Source organism: Maylandia zebra, linkage group LG4, assembly GCF_041146795.1.
Source record: "Maylandia zebra isolate NMK-2024a linkage group LG4, Mzebra_GT3a, whole genome shotgun sequence".
Taxonomy (NCBI): domain Eukaryota; kingdom Metazoa; phylum Chordata; class Actinopteri; order Cichliformes; family Cichlidae; genus Maylandia; species Maylandia zebra.
This window is the reverse complement of record NC_135170.1, coordinates 5,116,456-5,134,598: the sequence shown is the minus strand read 5'-3', so window position 1 is coordinate 5,134,598 and position 18,143 is coordinate 5,116,456. Positions and strand designations below refer to the sequence as shown.

The window sequence follows — 18,143 nt, the reverse complement described above, 5'->3', positions numbered from 1 at the left end:
CTAATCTTAAACAAGGCTGAAACTGACAAAGTACTGTTATTTTTCTTTCTGTGACTGTATTGTATTAATTTTTGGTAAACCACTGAAAAAAAATCAGCACCGATTTCAACAGGCCCACATTTTGGAATAACAGATGTTATATGTGGCCTCATAAAAGGAAGTCCAGGTTTGTGCACATTGGCAGAAGTGGAGGAAAGAGAGTAAGTGCCTCTTTCAAACAGAAGTCTACGATGACCGGGATGACTGAGAACTTTCAGACATATCTCATAATATCTTAACAATTTTGGAATTGTTCATTTTGTACAGTTATGGATACAGGCTCTGTTTGACCTCTGCTCACTCCTTCAGTCTTTAGCTTTCACTAGAAATGGACAAAACACAAAACTGCTTCCACCTTTATCTGCTGTGGTCTTTTCACCACTGTAATCTAGAGAAAAATTTTTCTATACAGAATTGGTAAGAAACCAGACTGTACTGGGTTTTTGCTCAAATGTGTGCGTTCTTTTAAAGGGTGTTGCCTTGTATGGCAGCTGTAAACTGATTTGCACGACAACATCTGGGGCTTTTTGACTTTCACTCAAAATCTTGTCACGCAATTAGGGCTGGGCCATATTATACCGTTCACGGTAATACCGGTATAATGTTAGGCAACGATAGGAAAATGAAATATCGCGATAGAATGGGAGTAAAACGCGCATGCGCAGTGCCTTTGTTTTCATACGCACATGGCCGACTGTTGAGGAACCAGAATTGGTTTGTAAAAATGGTGCAACTTCCATGATGTGGAACTGGTTTGGTGTTTGTCCGTCAGATACACAACAAAGCACATTTTTTTGCAGAACATGCAAGCGGCCGTTGTTATTGTCGTATTTGTCGGACTAAGATGCTCTTAAATCTGGGAGTAATCTGGGTCCCAAACTCCGTATATTTGACTTCAGGTCAAACAACACTGCAGCATCACTGAGAGTTGAAAACTGTCTAAATTATTTCATCTTTAATAAAACGATCAGCATTGCTGCTTTACCAGGTGTAACTATGAAGTTTAACTTCCAGGCATCCATGAAAACAAAAGTTATTACATTTAACGGAGTTAGAAGTTAGCAGGAAGCTAGCGGAAGTTAGCTCGCTAGTTTCGCTAGTTACCTAAGCATGATATTGCATGTTCTGACTGAGAGATTTCTGAAAAAATTCAAACGTACAGCTCTGCTATCACTTCCAACATAAATGAAGACAGGAAACTAAACAGTGGTGACGTTTGTAGGGTTACTGAAGTTGGGCTAGCTGGTATATAATGATGTGCTACGTGATCACTAGCGACACAGCTATGTTAGCATAACATAAACAGTGAAGCTGGAGGACGAACACTAACACTTTTCCACTTATAAAAGTTAACGTGAAGGTTCCTCATGGTTAGAGACAAATGCAATCGCATGGCAGGATGCTGTAAACGGACCAAACTTCAGTCAGGAGAACAACTGAGATAATCCATCCACAATACGAGGTTAGTCATTAATATACTGCAACAACATGGGAATAGATCAGCTGCCAGAGAATTCAACATTAATGAATCAAAGGTACAGAAGTGGAGGAAGCAAGAAGAATGAGTTTAATAAAGTTTGATTTATCTGACTGCTTTGTTTCGCTTAATGTGCCTTATAATCCCGTGCACCTTATGGTCCAAAAAATACGTACTGCACACTGCAGTTTAATGTTGCAAAGCACCTCTTTTTAACTTCAGTGGATATTATACATGGTTATGCTCAGGATATGTCAGCCCATTTCTACTGGAAATGCCTTTGGGTTAAACGTTCAGCAAGGAATTTGCATTTGCACTGTTACATTTTTATAAAGCTTTAATGTACATAAAAACCAGCTTCTTGTTTAAGTGAAAATAAATGGAAGGTTGTCTTTTTGCGCTAGTAATGTTGTGGAGTTGTATTTTGTCTCGCATCAATTATATCGTCGGTTATATCGTTATCGCAAATTTTCAAATATATATCGTGATAAATATTTTTGGCCATATCGCCCTGCTCTACACGCAATGCTAATTTTGCAGTGTGATTCTCTGTGTTTCAGGTTCAGGCTCAGGTCAGCAGCTCTCTAGCTGTTGCACAGGCGCTGGCAGATGATGTCGACTGTCACGTGTTTCCATTCAGAGAGTTTGGCAAAGGACGAATCAAGAAATGCCGAGTCAGCCCAGACGCCTTCATCCAGATCAGCTTACAACTGGCATACTACAGGGTACCACATAGTGAAAGACTTTTTTCGACACACCCTGTATATGAATTGTTTTGTTAATCTCTGGCTTTACAAGCCAAGAAAACACAACTGCAGGCCTGTATTCAGTTTGTGCAACTTTTCAATCTTCCTGTGTTCCCATGAGACGACCTGTCATTAAGGATGGATATTTGTGTTGATGGTGTTAGTGAATCTGCTTATCAGGTGGAGATTTTTTCATTCCTTAAGTCCTGTGTAACTCCTTAATAACCATTTTCTTTATAATAGTAGACTTTCATCAAAATTGACTTTCCTGATCCCTGGAGTAGTTATCTCCCAGCCTTCAAAGGAAGCTTTGCCCCCTTTTTTCCCTCTTCAATTGAAACACAATATTCTTTTTGTATTATCAAAGTGGAAAAATCCTCCATTCAGAACAGATCTGTAGCGCACACACATATCAGCTAGCATGTCCAGTTTGGCTTTTAGTGCTTCAAACCACTTCTCCCCACCTGCTTTCACTTTTCTGCTTCCAGGATCGCGGTGGCTTTTGTCTGACTTACGAGGCATCGATGACCCGTCTGTTCAGGGAGGGCCGGACAGAGACTGTGCGCTCCTGCTCCAACGAGAGCTGTGCTTTCATCACAGCTCTGGAGAGTGGAGAGGTACCGAAGTACTAAAATACTTGTTATTCATTTTTTTAAGCTTAAAGTTGAAAAAATAAAAACGAATGCAGAGTGCCAGTGTTCAAGGTGCCTGTCCAAACTTAGCTGAGTGAACCAGTGAGAACTACATTGGAATATTGCTCAAGTTCCTCAGCCGTAGGCCTAAGGTCAACAAGTTGGGTAATGGCAGAAAGGATACCGTTCATAGCGCCTCTCTGCATGCAGCAGTGAACATGAAAGTTAATGTGCCCTGCAGTGTATGTAGAACACACACTGCAGGGCACTACACTGTATTCACCAGCAATTACACACACACACACCTTTTAACACTTGGAGTGGGTCTACAGAAATCCAGCTGGTAAGCTGTGTGGATCAAACTGTTGGTCATTATGTGTTAAATCGTCCAGCAGGAGCAACATGTGTACACATCCACCCACATAGCACAGCAGTAAGTTCATAAGTGCTACTAAGTACGGACAGGACTGGTCGTGACAGAAGTTTGTTTGCTTTGACAGACAGAGGAGGAATGCAGACGCCTTTTCCAACTGGCTTCTGAGAGGCACCAGAACCTTTATCGGATGGCTATGACTGGAGCAGGAATCGACAGACATCTCTTCTGCCTTTACGTAGTCTCCAAATACTTGGGAGTGGAGTCGCCTTTCCTCAAAGAAGTAAGCCTTGGCTCTTTTCCAGAGGATGGCTACATTTAGATGTACTGATATTCATACACTGTTTGGTTTAAAAGTCCAAACAGGTTAAACGGGACCAACGCGAATGAGTTTCAGCTCTTTGAAAAGTCGTGACTGTCTTCATATGTAAACAGATTGCATTGATTTAAATGGACGTGCACTTCTTTAGCAGCATTCTTGTTGGACAAAACAAACTTGCACCAAGACACAAACACCAAAGACTCTGATGTCAGGTGGACAGAAGAAAGTGAAAGCCAGTGAACGCTCCCATATATGCCCAAGTGTGGATGTAGCTTTCAGATCAGAACACTGTCCTGATGACGTTATGTCCTCAGGCTCTAGTTTCCAGTTATACTGCACACAGCATGCTTTGAGTAAAGAGAAAAAGGATTTCCGGTGACCCTACAGTCTTATTGATGGATTGGAGAGCTCATATCATAAATGTAGAAATTTAACACGGTCTCAGTTTTATTAATACAAACCATAAAACAATTAAGAGCGCAACAACAAAATGGAGTGTGTCATTGATCAGCTGCTTTAAAGATGCATATCTAACATATTATGAATACATGACTATTGGCTCCCTTTGTGCAATCCATATTGATCCAATAAAGAGTCGATGTATATAATCAGTCAAGAATGCAAAGCTGTCCTTCCATCCAGGCTGCAGCCTATTCCAGCTACCACAGGGTGAGGGGCAGGGTACACCCTGGACATTTTGCAGGGCTAACACATAGCGACAGACAACCATTCACCTCGGTTCTTTTATTCCTCGGGCATCCAGAGACGGCACCGGACTCAGTAGTCATTTTCACAAAAACTTTATTCATCTTTATTCATCTTCATTTAAGCATGCAATCTTCTAGAAGGGAAGACTTGCCAGGCCGTCCCTCTGCAAAATCTTCACTCCTTTGTCTGTGAAACACAGTTTTGTAGGAGCGACCCCATCATAAAACCCCCACGGTGTGCTGCAAACTGTGTCTGTTGTTACGTCCCTCTGCCGCCTCTAATCTGCTCAGTGTGTTCAGCTGGTGCTAATTGACCACACCTAGTCAGGTGTGGATAAAAGCACACCTGAGGCAAGCTTCCCAGAGAGCTCACTAGTCTTTGCCTCGGTGGTACCAGCCATTTGAGCCAACCTGCTATGCCATTTTAAGATAAAGCCTCTTCTCACTAACACTCTGGTATTCATCTCCTTTTTTATGTTGCGGCTTTTGAGCCGGGTTGTAACACTGTCTATGTGCACGAGCACGTGAGTGCCTGTGTGCGCGCGTACCCGTATGTCTATGTGAGTGAATGTATGCGCGTACCTGTGTGTATGTGTGTGCACACGTGAGTGTGGATGTGTGTGTCTATGTCTGTGACTTCCTGGGGGTCATAAAAGTAATGTCCTCACCCACCAAATTCCTTTAAAGCACATACAAAACAGAGTTAACAAACTGCAAACACTGAGACTCCCACCCAGGTATCCCCTGGGAATTTCCACTCAACATTCACTTCTCTTTGTCTCACTTTCAGTTCAAACTGGGGGGGGGGGGGCTCCTAGAAATCTACTCCTAAATTCGTGACACACTCAGGCCTTTATTACATCGAGGGCAGCGTCTCTACAATAATTCTACCTTCCAACACATTTCTAAACTCTCAAATAGGCTACGCATATCTTCAGCACTCACACAGAAAGGCCCCGGCCTGATGGTGGAATTGAACTCAGGACCTTCGTGCTCCGCAGCGACAGTGCTAACCACAGCGACACTCAAAAGATCATAATTAGGTTTTGTGTAATTTGGTGTCTTCTAGCTGGTCACATCTGCTTCTGCTTCACCCCATGTTTTTCTCACTCAATCCCTCATTAAAGGTTCTGTCTGAGCCTTGGCGTCTCTCCACCAGTCAGACTCCAGTTCAGCAGATGAATCTGTTCGACCTGAAGAACCACCCGGATTTCATCTCGCTTGGTGGGGGCTTTGGACCTGTGAGTGGGCACATTTACATCTTTTAAGACAAGGAGACTAGATAATGTATTTGTGGTGGGTGGTATGTGAGGCGTTAACGCGAAACCTCGTGTCTTCACTGTCATGTCAGGTTGCTGACGATGGTTATGGAGTTTCATACATCATCGTGGGTGAAGATATGGTCAACTTCCACGTGTCTTCCAAATACTCCTGCAGTCAGACTGTAAGTAACGTCTCCGTGTCTTGGAGTTCAGAGACATCACACACTGTTGTAGGAAATCACATTTACACCAGACAATATTCTCAAGCCTTTTAAACTTGGCACAGTCTTGGAAAGAGAAGATCGCAAATCCCAGAATGGTAGTACTGGTATTCCAGTGTCCAATACCAGTAGAATTCTTGATAACAACATATTTAAACTTTAAGTTTAAGTCGTTTTAAAACATTGACACGGTGGCTGCTCATTTATTTAAAATGTTGACAACATGCTTTGATGACAAGACACAAGCTGAAATGTTAAGATGGTTGCCATGGTATCCTGTTGGTGTTATAGTGCTTTTATGGTAGCATAGCATTAGCATTTGGTGTTAGCCATTGCAGAAATTTTTGTTGACTTCTCAATGGCAGTGTCAGCTTTCTCAAACCCAATGGAGATGTGCATTTCAGGACAACATACTCTGAACTGAAACATGCTTAACTTGAATTTTTTGAACAGATCTGGGTGTTGGCCTGTTAGGTGCTTCACTAAATTGGAAGTATTTCCTCCCTTGGATCCAACCTTCCAGTCAGTAGATGACCTGCTCTACCTCCTGAGCTGTAGTCCCACCCCATGTAACACATTTGTAAACAAGATGTTTTACTGTGTGAACCCAGCATACAGACCCAAAAAGCCAGGATGTTTATCTTGGCTCTGTCAATCCTAAAGTGTTGGTTTTATGCTGACTAGTTTTTAGTTTTCCTTGGCTCAGATGGACCTTTGGATAAGTCCCTACAGTACAAGTTAGAAGTTGGTTCTCACAAAGTCAGCGGTGCCCAACCTTTTTTGCACCACGGACCGGTTTAATGTCAGACAATATTTTCATGGCCTGGCCTTTAAGGTGTCGCAGATACAACAAAATAAAATTATATGACCAAGACCAAAACTGTGTGATTGAGTAACTTTATTAGCACTGTCAAGCTGCTAATAAAATGAAATGCGCCAACAACAGTGAGAGTGACGTCCTCCTGTCTGCCCTTTGATGCTCTTCTGGTCACCATGGTAACGCATAAATATTTCTTTCAAAATAAAAACTACAACACAGGAAAAGACCCAGGGAAACTGAGTTAATGATGAAAACCATAAATTTCACACCCGAGCCTCAACTCTAGCGGCCCGGTGCCAAACAACTCACGGGCCGGTCCGGGGGTTGGGGACCGCTGCTCTAAATGGTGCCAAAACCAAATCCAACTTTTAAAAACATGGCCTCCTTCAGACTTCCAATCCTTTAAATACACTCAACAAAAATATAAACACAACACCTTTGTTACTGCTCCCATTCCCCATGGGATGGACGTAGAGACCTAAAATTCATTCCAGATGCACAATATAACCATCCCTCCCAAACAGTGGTCACAAATCAGTCCAAATGTGTGGTAGTGGGCACATCTGCCATATTGAGATAATCCATCCCACCTCACAGGTGTGCCACATCAGGATGCTGATCTGACATCATGAGTAGTGCACAGGTGTACCTCAGACTGCCCACAACAAAAGGCCACCCTGGAATGTGCAGTTTTTTGCGCTATTGGGGGTCTGGGGACCCAGAACCGGTCAGTATCTGGTGTGACCACCATTTGCCTCATGCAGTGCAACACATCGTCGCATGGAGTCTATCAGATTGTCAATTGTGGCCTGTGGAATGTTGGTCCACTCCACTTCAATGGCTGTGCGAGGTTGTTGGATATTCGTGGGAACTGGTACACGCTGTCGTATACGCCGGTCAAGCACATCCCGAACATGCTCAATGGGTGACATGTCCGGTGAGTATGCTGGCCATGCAAGAACTGGGACATTCTCAGCTGCCATCTGCCCTGAACAATGGGAACCATGATTCATCCGTGAAGCGCACACCTCTCCAACGTGCCAGACGCCATCGAATGTGAGCATTTGCCCACACAAGTCTGTTACGGCGACGAGCTGGAGTCAGGTCAAGACCCCGATGAGGACGACGGGCATGCAGTTGAGCGTCCCTGAGACGGTTTCTGACAGTTTGTGCAGAAATTGTTTGGTTGTGCAAACCAATTGTTCCAGCAGCTGTCTGGGTGGCTGGTCTCAGACGATCTTGGAGGTGAACCTGCTGGATGTGGAGGTCCTGGGCTGGTGTGGTTACACGAGGTCTGCGGTTGTGAGGCCGGTTGGATGTGCTGCCATATTCTCTGAAACGCCTGTGGAGACGGCTTATGGTTGAGAAATGAACATTCAATGCACGGGCGACAGATCTGGTTGACATTCCTGCTGTCAGCATGCCAATTGCACGCTCCCTCATTGCTTGTGGCATCTGTGGCATTTTGCTGTGAGACAAAACTGCACATTCCAGGGTGGCCTTTTGTTGTGGGCAGTCTGAGGTACACCTGTGCACTACTCATGATGTCAGATCAGCATCCTGATGTGGCACACCTGTGAGGTGGGATGGATTATCTCAATATAGCAGATGTGCCCACTACCACACATTTGGACTGATTTGTGACCACTGTTTGGGAGGGATGGTTATATTGTGTATCTGGAATGAATTTTAGGTCTCTACGTCCATCCCATGGGGAATGGGAGCAAAAACAAAAGTGTTGCGTTTATATTTTTGTTCAGTGTAGTTGAAATGTCATGCTTGAAGCCAGCTTGACACTTGTGCACCTCTCATCCTTGTATTTACACAGTAAACAAACACTTTGACTAAGGTTAACATCACACATCAGCATGACCACAAACGGTGGAGGATTTTTCATGTTTGGGATGGGTTTGTGGTTTTAAATGACAGTTGTCACTGAATTTTCACAGAATCATTTCATAAGACAGGCTATGATGTCATATATACAGGGTATGGCCATTGTTCCACGAAAGGGAAGAATGTACGCTTTCGCTCATTTTCACTTCCTTTTTAATCATCAGCTCTTCATAGTCAACACACATTCATCTAAAATCTTTTTTTTTTTTTTTTTTTTTTTTAAATTTCAGAATAAATGCCAAAAACAGCCATTTGATTTTTACCTGGTGATCCTCGCAATTCTGAGCCTCAATACCAAATCTTTCCGCACTTAATGTGACTGTGGGTTGATTCCAAGTGTGCAGCAAGCTTTGATGACGTCGTCAGCAACAAAAAAAAGTCTAGAAGATGAAAGGCCTTTTCAGAGGAAAACCGCATCGGATTTCCAGTGAAGTATGTGTCTGATGATGAGAAAAGGGGAACAGTCTGCAAACTAAGGACATCAATTTAGCTCCATATACACTAAGTTGCTGTATTTTATTTATTTTTTTTGTAATTTATCATCAGTGTAGACAACTTGGTTCCTTTCCACAGCACAGGCACAACTCGTATCAGACCTAAATGTTAGTTCTGGCTCAAAATGGGTTACCTGAAATTAAGAAACCTTCAAATTTTGGGGGTTTTGGGAACAAAATTTTTTTATCTTAGGCTCGTATCTAAGCTTAAATAAATCCCAACTCACAAAAGAATAAAACCCTGGGAAGTTTCCTTTGAAAAGTCAAAAAAATATCAACAATATTTCTGTTTTGCTGGTAATTAAAAAAAAAAGCATCAACATTTTTCGAATGGGGCAAAAACACGACGATGAACCGAGCCTCACAGTGGTAACTTATTGCGGGAGTTTTCACAATAAGCGCACAATCTTGATAAAACAGAATTAAATAGTATTAAATGTTTGGATCCCTAAAATACTCAGTTTACATGATGCAAACGTGACGGTAGGGCCGGTTGAGGATACAGTGAGAAACCTTGATTTCCCTGGGCTTATCGGGAAATCAGTCTTTTTGATTAAAGGACATAATGTCTGGACTGAGTCTTCTCAGACAGAAAGACAAGACAACCTGAAAACACAACCTCTGACAGGAAAAAGCAATGACAACATTTGTTCCTGTTTTTTCTGAGAATGTTGAGATTCGTCTGATTCACTTTATGCAAGAAAAATTTAAGCATTTTCTGACAGTACTTGGGTTTTGGAACGAGAACTCGGTCCTGTTTTAAAGCAGTCTGTTATGCCCTCCAGTTCATGGAGTTGAGACTAATGTGCACCTTTTAAGGCCTATTCAGTTTTTCATCATGTGGCCTTCACATGACATACTTTTTGTTAGTCAGTCCGGTCCCTGGCCGAAATGTTCCTCAGATGAGCCTCTGGTTTTGCAGAACGCACTCATTGTGCAGTCAGACTGGAATTCGGGACATTCGGATGCCTCACACGTTGTGTCCTTTTCCCCGAGCTTTTAATGTGTGTTTTGGTGGCAAGACTGTATAAATGGGTTTAGTGATTTTTAAGAAGGGGCCACATGAATGCTGGGACCCAAGGACCCTTGAAATGAAATTGAAATTAATGTATGAGATCAGTGTCTATAAACATTTTGTTCTTTTTATTTTGAAACTTGCTAAACATCCCTTCTTCATTCTAAAGAGGGGTTGACTTCTCACTTCTGTCCATGTTCTTTCTTCCTTCTCTGTGGTTTTATTTATGTACCCAATAACACGTTTGTCTGCTTTCTACACTTCCCTTTCACTTCTCAATACTTTTTTTCTTTTTTTCCTTCCCAGGACTCTCACAGGTTTGGAGTTCAGATAAGTAAGGCTATGCAGGACATCATGGCTCTTCTCTCAGCTGATCCCAAAACCTCCTTGTCATCCAAAGGCACAGGCCAGCTACAGTCCAAGAAGCTCCAGTAAAAACAAACGCGAAGGAAAGTCGGAGCCAAACAACAGAGAGCTTGTTTCAGAGATACAGATATTTTGTCTTCTGCGGTCTTTAGACAAAACAAACATTTACAGCAGTCTTTCACAGGCCAACAGATTAACATAACTACTGTTGTTGTTCTTTTTTTAAAACCTCCTACTCAGTGACAAAAGATAAGCCACGACGCTCCCGTACCTCATCCGTTCGGAAGCCTCTTGTGCATCAGCACTAAACACACAAACATTCTTGTATTCTGAACTTTAATAATTCAACTTTTTAAAGTTTTCTGTCAGAATATGAAAATCTGTGATCAGCAAAATATGTATTTATGTTGGGAAAAAATGGGGGCAGATGTCATCGCTCGAGGAGGAAATGTTTGGAGGCAGAGAAAGTGAGACGAATGTCCCTGATAATCGGCGGAAAGCATTAAGACGCCCTTAATCTCACTAAAAGTGAAGAGCGCACTGACACCATTCATTACAGCATTATGTTGGAGGTTACTGTGCATGTTGGGCTTTGTTAAAGTCAGTGGACACAGAAAAGGTTGGTTTATCAGCTGGGAGTGATGGTTTCCAGTGAAAGTCTAGTCTCTGTAAACCTGGTCACTCGCTCTCCAGATAAAAGCAGTACATAAGCCTGAATCAATAATTAACAATTTAGTTTAATTTTTAAAACCGGAGAGAGAACCGACTGTTCAGCCACAAAGCACATCGCTTTATATGTGGGCGAGTTTTAGGGAAGCTTCGGGAATCAAAGCCGCATTTTAAAATGATTGTCACGTTTTATTTTTTTAAAATGCTGTTTTTAGTTTGTTTGCTAGCGTGTGGGCTTTTTCTTCACTTATCTTGCTGGTGCTTAGCCACGCTCTGCTAAGGCTTGTTGATACTTACAAAACACTGCTCATAGTAGTGCAAGTAAGAGTCCTGCATTCAAAGATCTCCTCAAGTTCAAGTATTATCAGTAAATGTGCTTTTGGATAAAGGTGGTAAAAGTGTAAAGAAAGGGGGGGAAAAGCCAACTACAACTCAGACCTCCAGACAACAAGCTTCAAAAGTCTCTTATCATTTCAAGCTTGAGATTTGGCTCTCCTCACATTCACAGGCCATCCAGTCCAAGAAGCTCGAGTAAAACGGCAAAGAAAAGTTAGACAAATATTCCTTTTAACTGTCCAGACACTGTCCAAAACACAGCTTAAGAAGACACTAACTGGCATTGAGTAAACAACGTGAGACAAGTTATTTACCAGAGGCTTTGAACTTTTGGATCAAATGCGATGTAACTAGAACAAACGTTAAATGAGAAGTCTTTGGCCCAGCTGGAAGATTTCGCGTCTGTTGTTCTTTCTTTATCGGGGAAGTGCTGAGAGCACCAGAAACAGACTGCAAAGCAAGACAGAGTGATGAGAAAACGCTGTGAAATGACCGAATGGGCGTCTCTGATGGCTCACAACATCAAGTTAGAGCTTTCAGGCTGTGTTCTGTCTGGGATCCAGGGATGTTATTAAAAGTGCAGCATTTTAAGAAGGGAACAGAACAATGATGTTCTTTGTGTCGTGTGCTTAGCGTAGCGATTAAAAAGGTGAATGTCGCTTTTGATAAATTTGTGGCTATACTTCTGTATTTTAGTAACAGTTGTTACAGGGGTTATGGGAAGGGCAAGATGGCAGCATGTGATCTACAGATGTTGACAGCTGGGAATACAGCTGTGTTTCTGTGTCTCGCTGCATTCATGTCACTATACAAAGTTATATTTGTTGTCTGTTTGTGCCAGACATGATTTGTTCCTGCCAGCTGCTTGCCATTTAAGGGCAGAGTGACAGAAGTACTAACAGCCCACTTGTTATTTTACAATTTTCCACGGGACATAAAGTGGATCGTTCCCACAGAGCCTCTTCTCTGTATTCAGGTTTAAGAAACATGTTCACAAAGTGAAACTCTTTCAGTGCATTTTTCTCCAATTAGTATACTTCCTGCAGCAAACCTTGTAACGTGTCTTTTTGTTATTATTAACTGTTTCTTTCTTGGTTTTAAATGCTTTGAGGTGTTTGATGTAAAAACAAGTTTGATGCTTGTTTGTTTTTGTTTTTTTTTTTCTTGACGTGTGTGTGTAACCTGGTAACACTTTTGTAACTGCTCGAGTTGTTTCATGATTTTCTTTGGTTGCTGGGTTTTGGGTTTTTTCCCCTTAGTACATCGTTTTCTTTCTAAAATGCATATAAATCTGCATTATATGCATTTGTGGACTCTGATCACCTTCCACAGATGGATCTGATGCGTTGTGTAAAATAAAATATTTACTGTCCGCACCAGCGTGTCTGTAGCTGATGTCGTATTGTTATCATAATTATGTGTTGAATTTATCAAACTGCTTAGTCCCAGCTCTGCTTTGGACAAGAAGCCCAGAAGTGCTCCAGTTTTCCGACTGGGTCAGATTCTATAATTAGAGCCGAGTCTTTATGTGTCTGTGTCTCAAAGTCACATGCCAGCTGAATAAAGATTTAAATATTTGCTACAGATGATCTGAAGTTAAGAATGGAAGCGAATTCACTGTTGTGAAAGAAGTATTTGCCTTCTTTGTGGATCTTATTTGCATTGCATCATTGCATGTTTGTCACACGAATACTTCAGATTGTCAAAATTTTAATATTCAAGGATGATTCAAGAAAATGCAAAGTGCAGATTTTAAAATGATTAATTGGTTTGTAAAAGTAGACAAATTTTATCCAAACATACCTGGCCATACATGGGGAAAAATGCTTACCCTTCTAGATAAAGAAATGCTTTTTGTTTTTTTTAAATCACGAATTAACTGATTAAATGCACTTATTTAATTAACTGATTTAACTGAAAGCTCAGTTCAGTTTTGCCAGGTATGTTGCATCAAGAAATCACTGCCAAAGTGAAGTAGGCTAAAAAGAAAAAGCAACACATCTAAAGAAAAGGATGAGAAACAATCAGTCATCCAAGGGCTACAAAGCCATTTCTGACGCTTTGGGAAGTACGGTGATGGCGATGATGGTGAGGCCAGAGCCTCAGAGTTACGGCAGCAGGGTTCAGAATTTGGGTTCTAACGCAATACGTGACTTTTCAAATGGTTCCAGTGTTGTGGAAAAAGTAATTGCGGGAATTTAAGCTGTTATAAATGACTTCACCCTAAAGTCTCAAAAATGTGTCAGTCATATCTCTCACAAAGAACATTCCTATCACTGCAATCAGTTTTTGGCAAAGCGTCTTTTGTATTTCATTTAGGTAAAAAACATTATTGACATTAAAAATGTGTTTTCCTCGAAGTTTAGCCAAGATGGCAGCAAAAATTGCAACAGCATCACAGTTTTCTAAACTTACTTGACTTACTTAACAGATCAACAAGAACTGGATTGATGACAATATGGGTACAAATAGGCAGAGTGATAAAGATACAGTACTTCAAAAACAGGTCGTTTATGTATTTTATATATGCCCCCTTCATGAATCCTGTTCCCTACAGTCAATTTACTAATATAAGTAAAGATATTGGACGTAAAAACATCAGAAACCACTTTTTGGCAGCTGATCGGGAGGTTATATCTGGCATAGCTAGCATTTAATGAAAAGAACATAATGCCAAACAGTCTGGGGACGTGTCCAGACTGTCACAGAGTTCACATCCTAAAACAAGTTAACATGAAAATATTGACTTTGTGGTTTTGGAATGTGGGAGGAAGTAGCAGCACCCGGAGGTGCACTTTTCCATATTGGAGACAGTGAGCCTGCTTCACAAAATCTGTATATGTGCAGTACCAACATGGATTAATCAGAGATCTGACATGTGATTTTGTTCATACTCCAGCAAACATCACAAATGGCCTCGTGCATAGGAAACCAGGCACAGCAATAGTTTTTTCATTCATTACGAATAGCTTCCATGCTGGATGTTACCACATACAGTCTTGGTAGTTGGGACTATTCCTGGGATGGACAGATGGAGAATATGGAGGATTTTCAATGCTTGCAGTCAGTTTATTTTCTTGTTCTGTTACTTTTATTTCCATATGTTTCATGTCAAACCCTTAGAGGTGGATAGTAGGTTGTCTTAAGGCGAACCACGGAAACAAACTATCTATCTTCGTTACTGATCCAGTTTTTGGCTGCAGAGATGCCTCATTGCATCCTGCTGATGTGTCTAAATTAACCCAGTCTATTATTTCACAATCACAGAGCAGTAGCGAGTCTGCAAGGCTCCATAAAATGTCAGAGCTCTGTTGAGCTAAGCATTCCTTCAACATTAACTAGTAATGACTTCATTAATTTCTTTACAAATAAAACTTTCATCCCACAGATGTAATATTATCTACAGCTACTCTTAGTACCATTGATGTTAAGTTAGACTCTTTTTCTCTAATTGATCTTTCTGAGTTAACTTCAATAATTACTTCCTCCAAACCATCAACGTGTCTTTTAGACCCCATTCCTACAAAACTGCTCAAAGAAGTCCTGCCATTAATTAATGCTTCAATCTTAAATATGATCAACCTATCTCTAATAATCGGCTATGTACCACAGGCCTTCAAGCTGGCTGTAGTTAAACCTTTACTCAAAAAGCCATCTCTAGACCCAGCAGTCTTAGCTAATTATAGGCCAATCTCCAACCTTGCTTTCATATCAGAAATCCTTGAAAGAGTAGTTGTCAAACAGCTAACAGATCATCTGCAGAGGAATGGTTTATTTGAAGAGTTTCAGTCAGGTTTCAGAGCTCAGCACAGCACAGAAACAGCTTTAGTGAAGGTTACAAATGATCTTCTTATGGCCTCTGACAGTGGACTCATCTCTGTGCTTGTCCTGCTAGACCTCAGTGCAGCGTTCGATACTGTCGACCATAATATCCTATTAGAGCGATTAGAACATGCTGTAGGTATTACAGGTACTGCACTGCAGTGGTTTGTATCATATCTATCTAATAGACTCCAGTTTGTGCATGTAAATGGAGAGTCCTCTTCACACACTGAGGTTAATTATGGAGTTCCACAGGGTTCAGTGCTAGGACCAATTCTGTTTACATTATACATGCTTCCCTTAGGCAGCATCATTAGAAGACATAGCATACAATTTCACTGCTATGCAGATGACACCCAGCTCTATCTGTCCATGAAGCCAGATAACACACACCAATTAGTTAAACTGCAGGAATGTCTTAAGACATAAAGACCTGGATGGCCGCTAACTTTCTGCTTCTTAATTCAGATCAAACTGAGGTTATTGTACTCGGCCCTGAAAAGCCTAGAAATATGGTATCTAACCAGATTCTTACTCTGGATGGCATTACCTTGGCCTCCAGTAATGCTGTGAGGAACCTTGGAGTCATTTTTGACCAGGACATGTCCTTCAATGCACATATTAAACAAATATGTAAGACTGCGTTCTTCCATTTGTGCAACATCTCTAAAGTTAGAAATATCCTGTCTCAGAGTGACGCTGAAAAACTAGTTCATGCATTTATTACTTCCAGGCTGGACGACTGTAATTCATTATTATCAGGATGTCCAAAAAACTCGCTGAAAAGCCTTCAGCTAATCCAAAATGCTGCAGCAAGAGTCCTGACAGGGACTAGAAAGAGAGAGCAGATTTCTCCTGTTTTGGCTTCCTGTTAAATCCAGAATTGAATTCAAAATCCTGCTCCTCACATACAAGGTCTTAAATAATCAGGCCCCATCTTATCTTAATGACCTTGTAGTACCATATCACCCTATTAGAGCACTTCGCTCTCGCTCTGCAGGCCTACTTGTTGTTCCTAGAGTATTTAAAAGTAGAATGGGAGGCAGAGCCTTCAGTTTTCAGGCCCCTCTTCTGTGGAACCAGCTTCCAGTTTGGATTCGGGAGACAGACACTATCTCTACTTTCAAGATTAGGCTTCAAACTTTCCTTTTTTTCTAAAGCATATAGTTAGGGCTGGACCAGGTGATCCTGAATCCTCCCTTAGTTATGCTGCAATAGACTTAGGCTGCCGGGGGATTCCCATGATGCATTGAGTTTTTCCTTTCCAGTCACCTTTCTCACTCACTACGTGTTAACAGACCTCTCTGCATTGAATCATATCTGTTATTAACCTCTGTCTCTCTTCCACAGCATGTCTTTATCCTGTCTTCCTTCTCTCACCCCAACCGGTCGCAGCAGATGGCCCCGCCCCTCCCTGAGCCTGGTTCTGCCGGAGGTTTCTTCCTGTTAAAAGGGAGTTTTTCCTTCCCACTGTCGCCAAAGTGCTTGCTCATAGGGGGTCATATGATTGTTGGGTTTTTCTCTGTATCTATGAAGCGCCTTGAGGCGACTTTTGTTGTGATTTGGCGCTATATAAATAAAATTGAATTGAATTGAATTGAATTAAGTTTATTGTTAATTAATAAGAAACTCCAGACGATTCCATTCTGAGCTGAAGAAGCTTCTGATAGGTTAGTAGAGTCCATGTGAGTAAACTGGTGGCACACCTGTGGATGCATATAAGGCAAAACACAGAGCCTGTTTCTGTGACATGGGAACATCAAGAGATGTCAACCAAAACACCAGGAGAAGAATTGTGGAGCTCCATAAGTGTGGCTCAGTTTTGAATACAATTTGGTGCCATTTGCAATTAAGAAATACAGACAGTTTCTCTCTTTACTCTTAAAGTTAACAAATATGTTTTTTATATTTATCAATCTAAAAAAATAAACATTTAGTCTGATTTGATGTTACAATTAAAAAAGTGTTTTTATCTGAAGAGTACATAAATATCTGGTTTCAACTGCAGTTGAAACCAGATATTTATGTACTATGTATTATCAAATATACATGTATATTTGATGATGTTGGTGTTTGGCTTGATTGTCAGCACAAAGAGGGAGAGAGAGGAGCAGAGAGGGAGAGAGAATGAGGACAGAACAGAGATGAACAAGAGCAGGTGAGACACACATGTTAGTCAAATGGTTGCTTACTAAAAGTATCACCGTATCACAGGTCCTCATGTATCTCGTACCTAGTGTTTCTTTTTAGGTTTGTTATTTTTCAAATTCTATATTAAGTTATGCAGCTTGTTTGCACAACAAGGATAAATAATTATATAAACTTTTCTCAATCTAAATATTGTACTTTGGTAGAATTAAAAAATAAGTGTAGTGCAGGTCTATGATGATTTTTAGTGCTACTATCATCTAGTTCTGGTTCTGTCTTGGTTAAGTCCTCAGTAATCCTGATTTTGAACTGTTGTAGTCCTGTTTTAATTCTGGATCAGTTCTGGGTCTGGTTGAATTGGGGTTTAGTCCCTGTGTCTTGATACAGCCCCGACTTTGTTCTGCCTCGCTGCTTAATTAAAAAACTAGTTTAAGGTGTCCTGCACATGTGATATATATTTTTCCCTATATGAAGCCATTTTTTTTAAACAAAACTCAAAACAGAGCCAATTAATCTTTCAGTCATTTATAAACCCCCCCCCCCCCCCCCCCCCCCCCAAAGAAAATCCCACATGCATACTACCCTTTCAAATGTCTGGCTCCGCCTCTGCTCTTGTGACAAAAATAATTCATAATAATTCAATTTAAATAGGCCCCGGGCAATAGTCTGGAAACTCCGGCGATGACGACGTGCAACACTACGAAAGCTGAAAGTGAAAGTAAAGATGCCAGAACGAATCAGCATCTCTCCAAGGTAGGCAGCAAAGAGCATTCTTCATTCTAACTGTGTGTTCAGTGT

The 18,143-nt window shown here is 41.2% G+C and overlaps 2 protein-coding genes across 5 annotated transcripts in view; both read left to right on the top strand.

Moving 5' to 3' along the window:
* Positions 1-12,751, top strand: part of cpt1a2b (carnitine palmitoyltransferase 1A2b) — a 59,337-nt gene extending 46,586 nt beyond the window's left edge. The window contains exons 14-19 of the mRNA XM_076882889.1: positions 2,077-2,241; positions 2,751-2,879; positions 3,395-3,550; positions 5,424-5,537; positions 5,648-5,740; positions 10,311-12,751. Of these exons, the coding sequence (XP_076739004.1) occupies positions 2,077-2,241; positions 2,751-2,879; positions 3,395-3,550; positions 5,424-5,537; positions 5,648-5,740; positions 10,311-10,439 (786 nt within the window). The 3' untranslated portion in view covers positions 10,440-12,751. The remainder of the gene's footprint in view (positions 1-2,076; positions 2,242-2,750; positions 2,880-3,394; positions 3,551-5,423; positions 5,538-5,647; positions 5,741-10,310) is intronic.
* A 5,250-nt stretch (positions 12,752-18,001) lies between these two features.
* LOC101463900 (uncharacterized) overlaps positions 18,002-18,143 on the top strand; it is a 62,879-nt gene continuing 62,737 nt past the window's right edge. For all 4 annotated transcript variants that reach the window (XR_013098242.1, XM_012924416.4, XM_014411072.3 and 1 more), the window contains exon 1: positions 18,002-18,098. Coding sequence is in view for 3 of the 4 variants with exons in the window: in XM_012924416.4 (XP_012779870.1) it covers positions 18,027-18,098 (72 nt within the window). In the remaining variant the exon portion in view is untranslated. The remainder of the gene's footprint in view (positions 18,099-18,143) is intronic.